The sequence below is a fragment of the Dendrobates tinctorius genome, unplaced genomic scaffold, assembly GCF_039654945.1.
Source record: "Dendrobates tinctorius isolate UK_male_01 unplaced genomic scaffold, ASM3965494v1 ptg000208l, whole genome shotgun sequence".
Classification (NCBI taxonomy): Eukaryota; Metazoa; Chordata; class Amphibia; order Anura; family Dendrobatidae; genus Dendrobates; species Dendrobates tinctorius.
In genome coordinates this window covers 2661023-2681369 of record NW_027361875.1, presented here as the reverse complement: position 1 = coordinate 2681369, position 20347 = coordinate 2661023, and the positions used below count along the sequence as shown (strand labels likewise).

The 20347-nt window shown below is 46.2% G+C and overlaps 1 protein-coding gene across 1 annotated transcript; it reads right to left on the bottom strand.

The window, feature by feature from the left end:
- Positions 1–61: 61 nt before the first annotated feature.
- Positions 62–18091, bottom strand: CHURC1 (churchill domain containing 1). Its single transcript, XM_073554164.1, has 4 exons — positions 17921–18091; positions 14901–15036; positions 14721–14791; positions 62–392 (listed from the first exon to the last, which is right to left on the bottom strand). Exons 1-4 carry the CDS (start codon positions 17957–17959, stop codon positions 300–302), a joined length of 339 nt encoding a protein of 112 aa, XP_073410265.1. The 5' UTR covers positions 17960–18091; the 3' UTR covers positions 62–299.
- Between the last annotated feature and the right edge of the window lie 2256 nt (positions 18092–20347).

Below are 20347 nucleotides of genomic sequence, written 5' to 3'. Positions count from 1 at the left end.
TCAATATTTTATTATTCTGCCTACAAATAAGAACAATTTTGATCCGGTACAGAAACATACATACTTTTGCACCACTTGTTTTATTTATTATTTTAAGTTTTGAAAAAAATAATTGTTAGAGGTTTCACAAGAATAAAAATAAGTTATATATCCTTTTTTTTGTTAATAGGAGTGCTCCAATGTGAAGGGTTGAGGAATCCTGGCTCAGTGAAAAGTCACTTTCAGTACAAATAACTTTTCTTTAATACAATAAGAGCAAACACAGTAAACGAATATAAAACTCTGCTGATAAAATATCTCTAGAAGAGTGGAGCCATCTGTCGTGGGTCATCGGGCAGGACACTAACAGAGTCTTCTGCTCTGCCACACAGCATACATAGCATGGTGTACTCCTGAAACAAAGCAGAGACACAATCATGGCAGCGGAGCCCAGAAGAACATTGCTTTTTATCAATTCATCCTTATTAATACAGTACATGACGGACAACTGAACAATAATCGATGATACGGGGGATCCCACTGCTGTGGCCCCCACTGATTCGTGGAATTATTCTTACGTCCTTACAACAGCCCCTATAGTGAGGAGGAACATGAATGGATAGGTGGTGAAGCATGCAACAGCACAATAATAATAATCTTTATTTATATAGCGCCAACATATTCCGCAGCGCTTTACAGTTGAACAGTTTCAAACACAACAGTCATAAGTAATAATGTTAACAATTAGTGTTGAGCTTTCCGATACCGCAAGTATCGGCCGATATTTGCCGTATCGGAATTCCGATACCGAGTACCGATACTTTTTTCGTATCGGATACCGGAATCGGAAGTCCAAAATGCAATGAGCCACTTTTGTAGCTCTGATTGGCTGCCGAAATGACGTTATCATGATGCGCTGTCTGTGCGCATCATGATGCGCCGTCAGTTCGGGCCTTCGGGGGGGCTGTGCCGACTGTCCGGGGGTCTGTACCGGCCTGCCGGTGGTCTGTGCAGGCTCCGGGGGTCTGTGCCGGCCTGCCGGTGGTCTGTGCAGGCTCCGGTGGTCTGTGCCGGCCTGCCGGTGGTCTGTGCAGGCTCCGGTGGTCTGTGCCAGCCTGCCGGGGGGCTGTGCCGGCCTGCCGGTGGTCTGTGCAGGCTCCGGGGGGCTGTGCCGGCCTGCCGGGGGGCTGTGCAGGCTCCGGTGGTCTGTGCCGGCCTGCCGGGGGGCTGTGCTGGCCTGCCGGTGGTCTGTGCAGGCTCCGGGGGTCTGTGCCGGCCTGCCGGTGGTCTGTGCAGGCTCCGGTGGTCTGTGCCGGCCTGCCGGTGGTCTGTGCAGGCTCCGGTGGTCTGTGCCAGCCTGCCGGGGGGCTGTGCCGGCCTGCCGGTGGTCTGTGCAGGCTCCGGGGGGCTGTGCCGGCCTGCCGGGGGGCTGTGCAGGCTCCGGTGGTCTGTGCCGGCCTGCCGGGGGGCTGTGCTGGCCTGCCGGTGGTCTGTGCAGGCATCGTCCGATGGGACTACAAGTCCCATCGGGCGATGCCTGCTACCATGACAGTGATTGACACATTAGCCAATGATGGGACAGTAGTAGTCCCATCATCCGGCTAATGTGTTGAATGTAAAAAAAAAAAAAAAAAAAAAAAAAAAATTACATGCTACATACATGCTACATACATGCTGCATACTACATATATACTACATGTAACATACATACTACATACATGCTACATACTACATGCATGCTACATACATACTACATACAGTGGGGCATAAAAGTATTTAGTCAGTCAGCAATAGTGCAAGTTCCACCACTTAAAAAGATGAGAGGCGTCTGTAATTTACATCATAGGTAGACCTCAACTATGGGAGACAAACTGAGAAAAAAAAATCCAGAAAATCACATTGTCTGTTTTTTTTTCATTTTATTTGCATATTATGGTGGAAAATAAGTATTTGGTCAGAAACAAGCAATCAAGATTTCTGGCTCTCACAGACCTGTAACTTCTTCTTTAAGAGTCTCCTCTTTCCTCCACTCATTACCTGTAGTAATGGCACCTGTTTAAACTTGTTATCAGTATAAAAAGACACCTGCGCACACCCTCAAACAGTCTGACTCCAAACTCCACTATGGTGAAGACCAAAGAGCTGTCAAAGGACACCAGAAACAAAATTGTAGCCCTGCACCAGGCTGGGAAGACTGAATCTGCAATAGCCAACCAGCTTGGAGTGAAGAAATCAACTGTGGGAGCAATAATTAGAAAATGGAAGACATACAAGACCACTGATAATCTCCCTCGATCTGGTGCTCCACGCAAAATCCCACCCCGTGGGGTCAGAATGATCACAAGAACGGTGAGCAAAAATCCCAGAACCACGCGGGGGGACCTAGTGAATGAACTGCAGAGAGCTGGGACCAATGTAACAAGGCCTACCATAAGTAACACACTACGCCACCATGGACTCAGATCCTGCAGTGCCAGACGTGTCCCACTGCTTAAGCCTGTACATGTCCGGGCCCGTCTGAAGTTTGCTAGAGAGCATTTGGATGATCCAGAGGAGTTTTGGGAGAATGTCCTATGGTCTGATGAAACCAAACTGGAACTGTTTGGTAGAAACACAACTTGTCGTGTTTGGAGGAAAAAGAATACTGAGTTGCATCCATCAAACACCATACTTACTGTAAAGCATGGTGGTGGAAACATCATGCTTTGGGGCTGTTTCTCTGCAAAGGGGCCAGGACGACTGATCCGGGTACATGAAAGAATGAATGGGGCCATGTATCGTGAGATTTTGAGTGCAAACCTCCTTCCATCAGCAAGGGCATTGAAGATGAAACATGGCTGGGTCTTTCAACATGACAATGATCCAAAGCACACCGCCAGGGCAACGAAGGAGTGGCTTCGTAAGAAGCATTTCAAGGTCCTGGAGTGGCCTAGCCAGTCTCCAGATCTCAACCCTATAGAAAACCTTTGGAGGGAGTTGAAAGTCCGTGTTGCCAAGCCAAAAGCCAAAAACATCACTGCTCTAGAGGAGATCTGCATGGAGGAATGGGCCAACATACCAACAACAGTGTGTGGCAACCTTGTGAAGACTTACAGAAAACGTTTGACCTCTGTCATTGCCAACAAAGGATATATCACAAAGTATTGAGATGAAATTTTGTTTCTGACCAAATACTTATTTTCCACCATAATATGCAAATAAAATGAAAAAAAAACAGACAATGTGATTTTCTGGATCTTTTTTTCTCAGTTTGTCTCCCATAGTTGAGGTCTACCTATGATGTAAATTACAGACGCCTCTCATCTTTTTAAGTGGTGGAACTTGCACTATTGCTGACTGACTAAATACTTTTTTGCCCCACTGTACATAATACATATATACTACATGCATGCAACATGCATACTACATATATACTATATATACTACATGTAACATACATACTACATGCATACTACATACATACTACATATACTGTATACTACATGCATGCAACATACATACTACATGTAACATACATACTACATATATACTACATGTAACATACATACTACATACATGCTACATACTACATGCATGCTACATACATACTACATACTACATACATACTACATGCATGCAACATACATACTACATATATACTACATGTAACATACATACTACATATATACTACATGTAACATACATACTACATATATACTACATGTAACATACATACTACATACATGCTACATACTACATACATGCTACATACATAATACATATATACTACATGCATGCAACATACATACAACATATATACTACATGCATGCAACATGCATACTACATATATACTATATATACTACATGTAACATACATATTACATATATACTACATGCAACATGCATACTACATACATGCTACATACATACTACATATATAATACATATATACTACATGCATGCAACATACATACAACATATATACTACATGCATGCAACATGCATACTACATATATACTATATATACTACATGTAACATACATACTACATATATACTACATGCTACATACACGCAACATACACACTACATGCTACATACATACTACATACATGCTACATACATACACACTACATGCTACATACGTGCAACATACATACTACATACATGCTACATACATACACACTACATGCTACATACATGCAACATACATACTACATACATGCAACATACATACTACATACATACATGCTACATACATACCACATGCATGCAACATGCATACTACATATACACTCACTGGCCACTTTATTAGGTACACCTGTCCAACTGTGTGTTAAGACTTAATTTCTAATCTGCCAATCACATGGCGGCAACTCAGTGCATTTAGGCATGTAGACATGGTCAAGACAATCTCCTGCAGTTCAAACCGAGCATCAGTATGGGGAAGAAAGGTGATTTGAGTGCCTTTGAACGTGGCATGATTGTTGGTGCCAGAAGGGCTGGTCTGAGTATTTCAGAAACTGCTGATCTACTGGGATTTTCACGCACAACCATCTCTAGGGTTTACAGAGAATGGTCCGAAAAAGAAAAAAAATCCAGTGAGCGGCAGTTCTGTGGCCGGAAATGCCTTGTTGATGCCAGAGGTCAGAGGAGAATGGGCAGACTGGTTCGAGCTGATAGAAAGGCAACAGTGACTCAAATTGCCACCCGTTACAACCAAGGTAGGCAGAAGAGCATCTCTGAACGCACAGTGCGTCGAACTTTGAGGCAGATGGGCTACAGCAGCAGAAGACCACACCGGGTACCACTCCTCTCAGCTAAGAACAGGAAACTGAGGCTACAATTTGCACAAGCTCATCGAAATTGGACAGTAGAAGATTGGAAAAACGTTGCCTGGTCTGATGAGTCTCGATTTCTGCTGCGACATTCGGATGGTAGGGTCAGAATTTGGCGTAAACAACATGAAAGCATGGATCCATCCTGCCTTGTATCAACGGTTCCGGCTGGTGGTGGTGGTGTCATGGTGTGGGGAATTTTTTCTTGGCACTCTTTGGGCCCCTTGGTACCAATTGAGCATCGTTGCAACGCCACAGCCTACCTGAGTATTGTTGCTGACCATGTCCATCCCTTTATGACCACAATGTACCCAACATCTGATGGCTACTTTCAGCAGGATAATGCGCCATGTCATAAAGCTCGAATCATCTCAGATTGGTTTCTTGAACATGACAATGAGTTCACTGTACTCAAATGGCCTCCTCAGTCACCAGATCTCAATCCAATAGAGCATCTTTGGGATGTGGTGGAATGGGAGATTCGCATCAGGGATGTGCAGCCGACAAATCTGCGCCAACTGTGTGATGCCATCATGTCAATATGGTCCAAAATCTCTGAGGAATGCTTCCAGCACCTTGTTGAATCTCTGCCACGAAGAATTGAGGCAGTTCTGAAGGCAAAAGGGGGTCCAACCCGTTACTAGCATGGTGTACCTAATAAAGTGGCCAGTGAGTGTATACTGCATATATACTACATGCATGCAACATACATATATACTACATACAATACATACATATAGACATACAGTACATATAACATAGAGTACATACTCACCGTCACTTGTCACTTTGATCCCCGAAGCCATTGTCACCTGAGGGATAAATATCAAAATAAAAAAACACCAATATACTTACCCCGATCCGAAGAAGTCCACGAGGGTCCCACGTCCATCTTGCGTGGAGAACAGCAGCATCAGCTGATGCTACCGTTCTCTACCAGCTCCAGGAATACAATGACGGGAGGTAGGTATCCTTCCGCACTGTATTCCTCCACCACTGTAAAAAAAAAAAGTCCCGGAATTTCCCTCGCAGCAATGGCATAAAGTGAGACTAGGGACTTTTTTTTTTTTTAAAGTGGTGGAGGAATACAGTGCGGAAGGATACCTACCTTCCGTCATTGTATTCCTGGAGCTGGTAGAGAACGGTAGCATCAGCTGATGCTGCTGTTCTCCACGCAAGATGGACGTGGGACCCTCGTGGACTTCTTCGGATCGGGGTAAGTATATTGGTGTTTTTTTATTTTGATATTTATCCCTCAGGTGACAATGGCTTCGGGGATCAAAGTGACAAGTGACGGTGAGTATGTACTCTATGTTATATGTACTGTATGTCTATATGTATGTATTGTATGTAGTATATATGTATGTTGCATGCATGTAGTATATATGCAGTATATATGTAGTATGCATGTTGCATGCATGTGGTATGTATGTAGCATGTATGTATGTATGTAGCATGTATGTATGTATGTAGCATGTATGTAGTATGTATGTTGCATGTATGTAGCATGTAGTGTGTATGTTGCATGTATGTAGCATGTAGTATGTATGTTACATGTAGTATATATAGTATATATGTAGTATGCATGTTGCATGCATGTAGTATATATGTTGTATGTATGTTGCATGCATGTAGTATATATGTATTATGTATGTAGTATGTATGTAGCATGTATGTAGTATGCATGTTGCATGTAGTATATATGTAGTATGTATGTTACATGTAGTATATATGTAGTATGCATGTTGCATGCATGTAGTATATATGTTGTTTGTATGTTGCATGCAAGTAGTATATATGTATTATGTATGTAGTATGTATGTAGCATGTATGTAGCATGTAGCATGTATGTAGTATGTATGTTACATGTAGTATATATGTAGTATGTATGTTACATGTAGTATATATGTAGTATGTATGTTGCATGCATGTAGTATATATGTAGTATGCATGTAGCATGTATGTAGTATGTAGCATGTATGTAGCATGTATGTAGTATGTATGTTACATGTAGTATATATGTAGCATGTATGTTACATGTAGTATATATGTAGTATGTATGTTGCATGCATGTAGTATATATGTAGTATGTATGTAGCATGTATGTAGTATGTAGCATGTATGTAGCATGTAGCATGTATGTAGTATGTATGTTACATGTAGTATATATGTAGTATGTTACATGTAGTATATATGTAGTATGTATGTTGCATGCATGTAGTATATATGTAGCATGTATGTAGCATGTATGTAGTATGTATGTAGCATGCATGTAGTATGTAGCATGTATGTAGTATGTATGTTACATGTAGTATATATGTAGTATGCATGTTGTATGTATGTAGCATGTATGTAGCATGTAATTTTTTATTTTTTTTTTACATTCAACACATTAGCCGGATGATGGGACTACTACTGTCCCATCATTGGCTAATGTGTCAATCACTGTCATGGTAGCAGGCATCGCCCGATGGGACTTGTAGTCCCATCGGACGATGCCTGCACAGACCACCGGCAGGCCGGCACAGCCCACCGGCAGGCCGGCACAGCCCCCCGGAGCCTGCACAGACCACCGGCAGGACGGCACAGCCCCCCGGCAGGCCGGCACAGACCACCGGAGCCTGCAAAGACCACCGGCAGGCCGGCACAGCCCCCCCGGCAGGCCGGCACAGACCACCGGAGCCTGCACAGACCCCCCGGCAGGCCGGCACAGACCACCGGAGCCTGCACAGACCCCCCGGCAGGCCGGCACATCCCCCCGAAAGGCCCGTACAGACCCCAGAGAGGCTGTACAAGGCAAAAATAGGGTTTTTCTTATTCCGATACCGGAAGTCCCATAGACTTGAATGGGACATCCGGTATCGGAATCGGCGATACCCGATATTTTTTTTAGATCGGCCGACACCATCCGATCCTTTTAAGTATCGGACGGTATCGCTCAACACTATTAACAATACAATAATTAAAGCAAAATAAGACGACCCTGCTCGTGGGAGCTTCCAATCTACAATGAGGTGGGGGCAATACAAAGCACAGGTTTGTATTTACAATGATGTATTTACAATGATGGTCCAGCCATCTTCAGGGGGTGGGGGATAGATGGAGATAGTGAATAGGCTACACACACACAAGCATAAAATGACTTTGATTACTGAATGTGATAGGCCGCTCTGAACAAATGTGTTTTGAGCGAGCACCTAAAACTATGCAAATTGTGGATGGTCCTAATATCTTGGGGTAGAGCATTCCAGAGGATTGGCGCAGCACGGGAGAAGTTTTGGAGTCGGGAGTGGGAGGTACGGATTAGGGCAGAGGTTAGTCGAAAGTCATTTGCAGAGCGCAGTGGTCGGTTAGGCCGATAGACAGAAATAAGGGAGGAGATGTAAGGGGGTGCCGCACTGTGAATAGCTTTGTGGGTGAGAACAAATACTTTGAATTGTATCCTGTAATGAATGTAACGACTGGCGAAGAGTGGACGCGTCCGAGAAATGATTAGCCAGATGGACAACCCTGGCTGCTGCATTAAGGATGGACTGGAGAGGGGAGAGTCGAGTGAGGGGGAGGCCAATTAATAGAGCGTTACAGTAGTCCAGGCGTGTTGTGAGTTCATTTTCCCCTTCACTACTGAGGCCCGAGGAACTCCCTCTTCTGGTGAAGAAAGGTAGTGAGCCTGATTGTCAAACACCTGGGGCTGATGATGATGACTGGCTGAGTGGAGTTAATGACTGGATATAAGGCTGCCGACGCCCTTCTGGCCTGCGGGTGATTTCTCTGTGGACTTCTAGGAAACCAGTCTGATTCCTGCTCATCTAAAGCTAAGATTTCTGCTTTGCCTTTTTGCATTAGTGTTTTGTTTTCCTTGCTTTTCTGGATTCTGCCATTCCCTGCTGGGGTTAGCTGAATCTCCTTTTGCCTGTTGCTCTGTCTTCAGAATATTCCTGAGTACTGACATAGCTTTTTTGAAGCCTAGCGTCTTCAGGGCCTTTTTTACTGTCAGTTTGTTGGCTCTTATTTTCATAGGGTTTTTCACGGATTGCAGACAGCAGCCTTCCTGTCCTTTCCTATCTAAGCTAGCGTGGGCCCCATCTTTGCTCAGTCTATCTTTCTGTCTGTGTTTTGTTCTTTCTTCTTGCTTCACCGTCATTATATGTGGGGGGCTGCCTTTTACTTTGGGGTCTGCTCTGGGGCAGTTTAGATTTCCCTTTCTGTCTTTAGGCTATGTAGTCCTCCGGCTGTGATCGAGGGGCCTAGGGCATCGTAGGAGCCCCCCACGGCTACTGCTAGTTGTGTTGATAGGTTCAGGGGTCTGCAATCCGTTAGCTGCCAACTTCTCTGGTTTTCTGGACTTAGCTAGCATTACTATTTTTGCCTCCTACGGTGACTCAATCATAACACAGGCGGGAGTGGATCAGGGCGACAGTGAGGGGTTTTGTTGTTTCCATGGTGAGAAAAGGGCGGATTCTAGAGATGTTCTTTAGGTGTAAGCGGCACGAGCAGGCATGAGATTATATATGGGAGGTGAAGGAGAGATCGGAGTCAAACATAACGCCCAGACAGCGCGCCTGCTGTCGGGGTGTTATTATGGTGCCACCCACGGAGAGGGAAATGTCAGATTTAGGGAGGTTAGTAGATGGCAGGAGCAGAAGAAGTTCAGTTTTGGAGAGGTTGAGTTTCAGATAGAGAGCAGACATGATGTTGGAGACTGCAGACAGACAGTCAGTGGCGTTCTGTAGTACAGCGGGGGTAAGGTCAGGGGATGATGTGTATAGTTGTGTGTCATCAGCATAAAGATGGTACTGAAAGCCAAATCTGCTGATGGTCTGTCCAATTGGGGCTGTGTAGAGAGAGAAGAGAAGGGGGCCAAGGACTGAGCCCTGAGGTACTCTGACAGTGAGAGGAAGAGGAAGATGAAGTGGAGCCAGAGAACAGAACACTGAAGGAGCGGTCAGAAAGATAGGAGGAGAACCAGGAGAGAGCAGTGTCCTTAATGCCTAGTGACTGGAGCCTAGAGAGTAGGAGAGGGTGGTCAACAGTGTCGAAAGCTGCAGAAAGGTCGAGAAGAATGAGCAGAGAGTGGTCACCGTTACTTGGCCATCAATCCCATTGACTTTAGAGAACTTTAATAAACTTTTTTAAAAATATTTTTCTGCTCTTTTGATTGCAAGCAAATCAGTGGAGGGGCACTGCTCCTGTCTGAAAACGTACTGAGGGGGGTACTTATTTAATAGAAAGAATTTGTGTTAACTCGCCAATCTGCTTGCAATTAAATGGGCAGTAAAATACAAATAAATATATATATATATTTTTTTTTAGAAAGTATTACTTACTCTTTAAAATTGCCGCTCCTTATGGAGTTCTCCAAACTGCAGTGAGGCTATAATTGCATGAATTTTTTTTAAATGAATTTTTGGAGTGGATGTCCCCTAAAATCCTATTCCACCCAACAAAAAATACTTGTAAAATAACTCGTCCTATTCACTTCTATGGGAAATACCATTTGCGGCTTATATGAGGATTTTTTAATTTCTAAAGAAGTTTGAAAAGTGCCCAGTAGGGGAAAAAAAAGAAAGTTTCATGTCACTGCAAGAAAATCCTCTGTAAACTAGGCACTGTCCAATCAGAAGGCTGCAAATTAAAAAACTTCAGGGTAAAACCGCTAAGCTTATGTGCACACAATATATTCTTCATGGAGATTTCGCTCAAAATCCACCTGAAAAATGTTAAAAAATTTTTTTTAAAAGAAGCGCACAGCAATGCTAAAATGACATTGCTGTGCACATGTGTTCCATCTTATGTCACTTCTTTCAACCTCTTCAGGGTTTAGAAATTGTGACATGGTTGAAAGTAGTAACATGTTCATGCCATCAGACTCTACACCCCCTTCTCCATGCGAGTGGCGGTGGTGTATCGTCCTCCCGGCCCCTCCCATCAGTTCCTGGATCATTTTGCCACTTGGCTTCCACATTTTCTCTCCTGTGACATCCCTACCCTCATCATGGGAGATTTCAACATCCCCATTGCTCTTCCCCTCTCCTCATCTGCTACTCACCTTTTATCTCTAACCTCCTCATTTGGCCTTTTGCAGCTTACTAATTCTCCAACGCATGAAGACGGGAACTCCCTCGACTTGGTCTTCTCAAACTCCCCTCTCCCGCTCTCTGACCACAACCTTCTTTGATTCTCTATCAAGAACTGCCAGGCTGCTCAGGTCACCCCCACTGTCCATATTTATAGAAAGATACAGGCCATGAACACCCAAAAACTTACGAAGAACTTGTAGTCTTCATTGGCCCCTATCTTCTCCCTCTCATGTCCTGATTCTGCACTGAAGCATTACAATGAAACACTTCAAAGTGCCCTGGATGAATTTGCACCCGCTATAAACAGAACACCACAACGCAGACGGCGACAACCCCGCAAACACGTTTCCTGCAGCGGTGCTGAACGTCTGTGGAGAAAAAATCCAATCTACGCGAAGATTTCATCCATTATAAGTTTATGCTTCGAACATACAACCCTGCCCTTCACCTCTCCAAACAAACCTATTTCAACACCCTCATCACCTCACTGTCCAATAACCCGAAACGTCTCTTTGACACTTTTCATTCTCTACTCAACCCAAGAGTACAGGCCCCAACCACGGTGCTCCGAGCTGACGAACTGGCCAATTACTTCAAAGAAAAAATTGACCAGATCCGACAGGAAATTATCTCCCAATCACCTCATACCATGCACTGTCCTCCCTCCCCCACTGCATCTAGCTCACTCTCTGATTTTGAACCAGTCACAGAAGAAGAAGTAAGCAGGCTCCTTGCATCTTCTCGCCCAACCACTTGCATCAGTGACCCATTACCGTCACATCTTCTCCAATCCCTTTCCCCTGCTGTCACCACTCATCCAACTAAAATATTTAACCTCTCTCTCTCTTCTGGTATCTTTCCCTCCTCATTTAAGCATGCCATCATACATCCACTACTTAAAAAACTATCCCTCGACCAAAACTGTGCCGCTAACTATAGACCTGTCTCTAATCTTCCCTTCATCTCTAAACTCCTGGAACGCCTGGTCCACTCCCGTCTTATCCGCTATCTCTCTGATAACTCTCTTCTCGACCCTCTCCAATCCGGCTTCCGCTCCTTACACTCTACTGAAACTGCCCTCACTAAAGTCTCTAATGATCTACTAACAGCTAAATCTAATGGTCATTATTCCATGCTAATTCTCTTGGATCTCTCTGCAGCATTCGACACTGTGGATCGTCAGCTCCTCCTCACTATGCTCCGTTCCATTGGCCTCAAGGACACCGTTCTCTCCTGGTTCTCCTCCTATCTATCTGACCGCTCCTTTACTGTATCTTTTGCCGGTTCCTCCTCCTCTCACCTTCCCATTACTGTTGGGGTTCCTCAAGGATCGGTTCTAGGCCCCCTCCTCTTCTCCTTGTACACTGCCCCTATTGGTCAAACAATCAGTAGATTTGGTTTCCAGTACCATCTCTATGCTGATGACACCCAGTTATATGTTTCTTCTCCTGACATCACGCCAGCCTTTCTAGAAAACACTGGCGATTGTCTAAACGCTGTGTCTAACATCATGTCCTCACTATATCTGAAACTGAACCTGTCAAAGACTGAACTCCTTGTGTTTCCTCCCTCTACTAATGTACCTATGCCCGACATTGCCATTTCTGTGTGTGGTTCCACTATTACTCCCCAACACCATGCCTGCTGTCTTGGTGTCATACTTGATTCCGAGCTTTCCTTTGCCCCCTACATTTGATCACTGGCTCGCTCTTGTCATCTGCACCTCAAAAACATTTCTAGAATTAGACCTTTTCTTACTTTTGAGTCTGCAAAAACTCTTACTGTTTCTCTTATTTATTCTCGTCTTGACTATTGTAACTCTCTTCTAATCGGTCTCCCTCTTACCAAACTCTCCCCTCTCCAATTTGTCTTGAATGCTGCAGCCAGGATCATATTCCTCACCAATCGTTACACCGATGCCTCTACCTTGTGCCAGTCATTACACTGGCTACCCATCCACTCCAGAATTCAGTATAAACTTATTACCCTCACCCACAAAGCCCTCCATGGCTCAGCACCACCCTACATCTCCTCCCTTGTTTCAGTATACCACCCTACCCGCGCCCTCCGTTCTGCTGATGACCTGAGGTTAGCATCCTCAATAATCAGAACCTCCCACTCCCGTCTCCAAGACCAAACACGTGCTGCGCCAATTCTTTGGAATGCACTTCCCAGGTCAATACGATTAGTCCCCAATCCCCACAATTTTAAGCATGCCCTGAAAACGCATTTATCCAGACTGGCCTATCGCCTCAACATATTAACCTAATCTATCCCTGTGTGGCACAGCCAAAAGTTTTACCATAACCAGGTTCCCCGCATCATGTTCCCTCATGCTTTATGCATCCATTAGCCCTCTGTGTCTGTACTGATACACACTTAATATTATGGCTGGTCCATACAATCAGGGCAACTGTTACCACCCACCTTTCGTGTCTCCCTTTTTTCCTCATAGACTGTAAGCTTGCGAGCAGGGCCCTCATTCCTCTTGGTATCTGTTATGATCTATGTGATTATTGTTATGCTGTAATGTCTATTGTCTGTACAAATCCCCTCTGAAATGTAAAGTGCTGCGGAATATGTCGGCGCTATAGAAATAAAATTTATCATTATTATTAATGTTCCTTCATCAGGCGGCTCTGTTTGGAAGACACCCACTGTTTATAGCTCAAAGTGCAAAGCAGCGCTACCGCAACACCACGAGCGAAGCCGCTTCAGGAGAACGACCTTTATCCTGAAGTGGTTTTGCCTAGGAAAACGACTGCTGTCTTTATCGTGAAGCGGTTTCACCTAGGAAAACCTCAAACCATTTCAGGAAAAAAAAAATCTTCTGAAAATTCCTCATACAAGGATAATGCACACACAATAGCCCCGATTCGACAAAGCTTTTTCACCACTTTGTGCCTCGCCTGAACCTTCATTAAGAGCTGTGCACCTCAGGAACCCCCACACTGAACCCCACCCCTTATCAAGACCGTATAAGAAATGCCAGTCTTGAATTAGGGGTCATTGTCTTTTTCAAGCAGATTACGCCTGGAACCCACCTGAAGAAGCGCAGCAAAAAATGAATCTGATGCACAGCAATGGAAAATGTTACTTCTTTTAACCACTTCAGGGTTTGGAAAAAAGTAAAGTGGCTAAAAGAAGTCACTCACTAGTTAGTATTTAAGATTATAGAACAAAAATAGACAGGGACGGCAGAATTGCTGCAAAAACAATGGTGAAACCTTCAGCCGTTGGTTAGCAGTCTTTTTCCTGAAGGAGTTTCGCCTAGAAAAATCTCAGCTTTAAGTGTGCACGTACCCTAAGCATTTCCATAAGAGATTTCTGCTTGAAAAACTCATTGCTTTCGAATGCCTCAAAAAACTGTGTGTGAACATAGCCAGAGAACGATCAGACGACCCGGGACCCTTTTTCTGGTGATTATGGGGTGAGGGGGGAAAGGGTCATCGGACATGTGAGAACCACTAACCAGGCATTCATAATATTATAATAATAATCTTTATTTTTATATAGCGCTAACATATTCTGCAGCGCTTTACAGTTTGCACACATTATCATCACTGTCCCCGATGGGGCTCACAATCTAAATTCCCTATCAGTATGTCTTTGGAATGTGGGAGGAAACCGGAGAACCCGGAGGAAACCCACGCAAACACGGGGAGAACATACAAACTCCTTGCAGATGTTGTCCTTGGTGGGATTCGAACCCAGAACTCCAGCGCTGCAAGGCTGCAGTGCTAACCACTGAGCCACCGTGCTGCCCTTATTCATCACCTATTCTGTGAATAAATGAATGCCACAGTCCCTGATTAAAGACGTTAGATAAAAAATACACGCCATACCTGATATTCATCCACCACGCTGAAGGTATACTCGTGCTTGGCAATCACATGGTGACAATTTTTGCACATATCTGCAAACAAAAACAAGAGTTATTTTACTCAGTGTCAAAGTTTCATGAAAGTTCATCATGATGCGCAACCCACCGCGGGTAAAAGACAAAAGTGATCAGGAACACTTACGATCGTATGTGATGATCTCTTCTCCGTCCTCATCATCCGCCGTTTTATTGGCGATGAGCACAAAGTCTCGCGTATTGCACTTTGCACAACTTACATAATTCAACAGAAAGGATCCGGTCTCCAAACATGTGTTCCCCTAAATATAAGTAAGCAGATGTATATCAGTGCACAGAGGGACTATAAAGGAGTATCGACTACAGTGCTACATATGGTGCACTCAGTGATTGGAACCTGCTTGCTACAACGGGCAAAAGTAACATTTATCGCAGCTCTGAAAAAAAAATGTCCCTGAAATTGGACACCCCCTTCATTTAGGTTGCTCACTACCATGGACCCTTTTCCTAACAGACCCAGGGAGATAAAAAAGTAAACCTTACTCCTCCGTACGCAGCATCATCATCTCGCAGGGGTAATATGTGGGCACCGCAGCACTGTTTGTTTGGAATGGATGAAATGTGACCGCTGCAGCAAATGCCCGAGCAGGATGCTGATGGAGGGAGGGGTGCAGCGCTGGTCCAGTAGATGAGTCTAGTTTTCTCATTTTTTTTTGTTTTTCCATGAGGAAAATAATATATTCGTTGCAACACAGTCACAACAGGTGCCAACCACATGGGCAAAACCACGAGGACTGCCAGTCATGAGGGCTACCGGCCACCAACATCGGCGCCAACTATGAGGGTGACCGGCAACCACCAGCGTCGCCAACAATGAGGGTGAGCGGCCACCAACACCGTCACCAACCATGTGGGTGACCGGCCACCAACACCGTCACCAACCATGTGGGTGACCGGCCACCAACACCATCGTCGCCAACCATGAGGGTGACCGGCCACCAACACCATCGTCGCCAACCATGAGGGTGACCGGCCACCAACACCAACGTCGTCAACCATGAGGGTGACCGGCAACCATCAGCATCGCCAACCATGAGGGTGACCGGCAACCACCAGCATCGGGTGACCGGCCACCAACACCGTCGCCAACCATGAGGGTGACTGGCAACCACTACCGTCGCAAACAATGAGGGTGACCGGCAACTACCACCAACGCAAACCATGAGGGTGACCAGCAACCACCGCCGTAGCCGACTAGGGTGACAAGCATGTCGGCCGCCACATGTGGACCAGGCCCGGATTTGTAATATGCCCAACCGGGCAATTTCCCGCTGGACCGCTGTCATGTGGGCCGCGGGCGGCAGCGCCCGCTCATCTGACCGCTTGCCAGCTGATGCGGCCACTGGCCTAGCTGTTGTTCCTGCCGCCGGCCCTCTGCGGGCACAGCAGTTATAGTTTCCAACCCTCCCAGAATTAAATTTCTATCCCGCACTGCAGGGAGAAAAGCTGCCATGCCCTCCCCCCATCCTCGCCCTAGCATGAGACCTCACCCCCCCCAGCCACTCACAGCGTCGCTTGCCTGCTCTCTTCTCTTCTTCTATGATTCTATGATTCTCTGTACACAGGACCTGTGATGAGGTCACAGGAGGAGAGGAGTCAGGGGTCACATGGTCAGGAGCCTTTGTCCAGACCCCTGATCATGTGACCCGACTGCACCCAGCTGGATGTGAACGGAGCGGAGCCGCTGTGTGCACGAGGTGTACGGAGCGGAGCCGCGTGTATACGAGGTGTATGGAGCGGAGCCGTGTGTGTACGAGGTGTACGGAGCGGAGCCGCGTGTATACGAGGTGTATGGAGCGGAGCCGTGTGTGTACGAGGTGTATGGAGCGGAGCCGCGTGTATACGAGGTGTATGGAGTGGAGCCGGATGTGTACAAGGTGTACGGAGCGGAGCCGCGTGTGTATAGGGTATACGGAGCGGAGCCGTGTGTGTACGGGATGTGCGGAGCAAAGTGTGTACGAAGCATACAAAGCGGGCTTTTCCCACGGACACAGGAGTACACGGCGGAGCCCCGAGGAGCATTTTAAAACTCACACATGACGTTCCACCGGAAGTGATATGCTGGAAGCTGACCGGAAATGAGATAATTTCATGAGGAGATTGTGACGGAACTAGGAATGCTTCAGTTCCATCACCATGTCCTCCTCCGACAGCGCAGACAGCAGGATCACCTTGGAATCGGGGATGCCGGCCATGTGAGCGGATCATGATAGGTCCTGCAGCGGGAGGATCAGGTGGGCACTACAATGGGAGCCGGGCTGCTATAGTATCTTTATAGAATCTTTTTCTTTCTTTCTCTGTTCTTTCTCATTCTCTGTTCTGTCTTTCCCTCATTTTCTTTCGCTCTCTTTCTTTTTCCTTTCTCTCTCTCTTTCTTTCTCTCTGTTCTTTCCTTCTTTCTTTCTCTCTCCGTTCTTTCTTCTTTCTCTCTCTGTTCTTTTTCTCTCTGTTTTCTCTCTTCCTTAGTGCCAGTCAGTATGCCCATAATGCCAGCCACTGTGCCCTCAGTACCAGTCAGTGTGATCAGCAGTGCTAAATGGGTGCGGTTGGGTGCGGACATGGGTGTGACTAGTTGCGAAATGGGTGTGGCCGGGGCGTGGCCTAAAATTTGCAGCCTTTGTCCCGCTTTCCCTTCTTCAAAAGTTGGGAGGTATGATAGGCAGCTGTGACCAGGGGGTCTGATTGCCCAATGGATAGCAGTTCTGTCACCGTGCGTACAAAAGGGGACAGAGCTTTGGGAGGAGTACAGTACCTAAAAGCAATAAATAGGACTGAGCTGAAATACTGGGCACAGCTCTGACTACATGTTATATAGTCGTGTTAATCTCCTCTCACTTCTTGTAACCTACAAGTGTACAAAGATATTATATAGTCACCATGTGACTAGTGGCCTGTGTAACTTCAAATGCCAGGGCTGAATTTTAGTCCCAGTCCGGCCCTGATGTGGACGCTTCCTATCAAGCCCAGTCTACTAAGTGATGACATTTCTCATTGCGCCATAAGAGGCAGACATGTACAACCTTTCAGCTGGTGGCATCCACAGTACTAGCGGAGCCTCCCCCTCTTAGGACGCACATAGTGGCCATCACTCCCCCTCTGGCCAAAGCTGCTGCAGCGTCTCCTCACCCGGTCGGGGTATTCCTGCTGCACGCAGCCTCCACACATGGCGCTATCGGCTGCGCTCTCAGCCACGCAAACTTCGTAAATCAGAGCCCGGAGGGAACAGATGTACTACGCAGGAAGCGTACAGGGATCAGCTGGTTCCGGGACAGCAACTATCGCGAGAACTGAAACAAAGCTACACACTGCCACAGGATTGCGCGATGCACCACGGTCCTCAGTGCGGCGCTTATCCTGGGGCGTTCCTGTCTGTGGCTGGAAACCAGCTAGTGACGTCCAGCCACCTGAGAGTGTAGGGGGCGCTCTGGCGCAGTTTCCCATTCTATTGTCATGGTAAATACTTTGTGTGAGTACAGTGCCTGCTGGACAAGTTGCAAATAGAACTGAGATCAAAGTCACTTACGTGGGCCTGCTGAGTCTTTGTCGTCCTTTTGTGCTTTCAGTCTATTCCCCCGTCAGCATTCTGTTTTTCATTGATTCATTATGACCCCCATTGTGTAGACTCAAAATCCAAACTTATGGTACGAGTACTAGACGTTATCCGCTGTGGTGTTCGTAGTGGAAATAGTACAAAAAATATTTGACCAGAGACAAACAAACTGGATGACTATATTGGAAACTGTGGTCCCGGACAGATTAAATGAAGCATTGAGCTTCCTCCCTTTTTTGTAAATACTTTTCCATATTCTTTATAGGTTTTTTTTTTAAGTTTTAAAATCGGTTTTAGGCTTGTTTCACACTTCCCGATATTTCCAGTACCGGAGATATCAGTGTCCGTGTGGGTAAATGTGCCGCATCAGCACCACATGCATCGGCGCCAGGGAAGGAGGGGTACAGTAAGCGCTGTTCCCTGGTGCCGTAAATAAAAATAAAAAGGTGTGGGGTGCCCTCATTTTTAACAATCAGCATTGCTACAGCTGACAGCTGAGGGCTAGTATTTTCAGGCTGGTAAGGGGCCATTGATATTGGCCTCCACCCGCAGCCACCCAGAAAAGGCACATCTATCAGATGTGCCAATTCTGGTGCTTTGGCTCTTTCCACTTGCCCTGTAGCGGTAGCAAGTGAGGTTCATATCTGTGGGGTTGATGTCACCTTTGTAAGTCAGGCGATGTCAAGCCCACGGCTTACTAATGGAGAGGGGTCTACAAGACACCTCTCCATTATTAATCCTATAGTTACATAGTAAAGACACAGCCAGATCAAAGTCCTTTTCTTGAAATAAAGCAAAACACACTTTTCCACACCATTGTATCTGTCACAAGGGTGTGACATCCCCCTGGAAGACTTGGAAGTAGAGTCATGTGGAGTAATGAATAGCAGTCTTCTTAAAGATGGTGTGATTCTTGTCCTAATTTAAATGTATTTGCATTTCCTTTAGTACTAATAGGGTTAAGGACTCTTTCCATACAGCCTGGTTGTTCTCAGCTGCAACTGCTTATCCTTTACTCCCACTACATATACAGGCTCTGGGCATTTAGGCCTTGCCTGTGAAAAATTCATCTTCCTGTGCTGTGTGTTAAAGCTAAGGCCTGTTTCACACTTCCGTTTTTGTGTCCGCCAAACGGATCCGTTTCCGTTTTTTGACGGAAACTGATGCAAACGGATCCGTTTTTAAAAAACGGATCCGTTTTTTTGACGGATCCGCGGTAACCGTAATGGAAGTCTATGGGACAAAAAAAACGGATCCTGCAAAAAATGGCGGATCCGTTTTTTTACGGAAAACAACGGATTTTGACGGATTTGAAAAAACGGAAGTGTGAAACAGGCCTAAGTAGTTGAAGTTTGGAGTTGTAGTTCTCTTTAGTTTGCTGTTGTACATGTGTGTTTGTCTCCTGGTCCCTTTTCCAATTGAGTTTATTCCTCCATGTCTGTTAGCACCACTCTGGATCCCCGCTCTGACAGGCAAAGTCTCCGGTGTGTCACTTCCAGGGCCGGCGTCAGCACCTGGGCAAATGCCGGGGCCCTGGGGAGACGAGGGGGCCCACTCACGCTGTCTGGGAATCGATACCCGTGGCCGACGCCACGCCTCCCCATATACCGACCCCACCGGCCACCGCAGCCCTGATAAATCCCAGCAATGACAACGCTCCTGCTGGGCTTCTCTGCATGCCCAGGACCTGCGATGAGGTCACAGGAGGGGAAGAGTTGGGTCACATGATCAACGCCCTCAGTGTATGCCGGACTCATCTGTGCTGGTTGTCATGCTACTGGATGAGGTGAAGTTTATTATGTGTGGGGTCAGGAGGGGTTTACAGGGGGGGTGTAGCAGAGCTGTGTGTGTATACGAGGTCTGGGGAGCGGAGGTGTGGGGAGCAGAGCCGCCTGTGTACGAGGTGTGGGGAGCGGAGCCGCGTGCGTATGAGGTGTGGGGAGCGGAGCCGCGTGCGTACGAGGTGTGGGGAGCGGAGCCGCGTGCGTACGAGGTGTGGGGAG

Coding starts and splice junctions, on each gene's coding strand:
- CHURC1 (XM_073554164.1), bottom strand. CDS start 17,959: ATGTGTGGAGGCTGCGTGCAGCAGGAATACCCCGACCGG. Junction 14,792..14,900: donor AGAGATCATCACATACGATC/GTAAGTGTTCCT, acceptor TTTTGTTTGCAG/ATATGTGCAAAAATTGTCAC. Junction 393..14,720: donor GCGTGGTGGATGAATATCAG/GTATGGCGTGTA, acceptor GCTTTGTTTCAG/GAGTACACCATGCTATGTAT.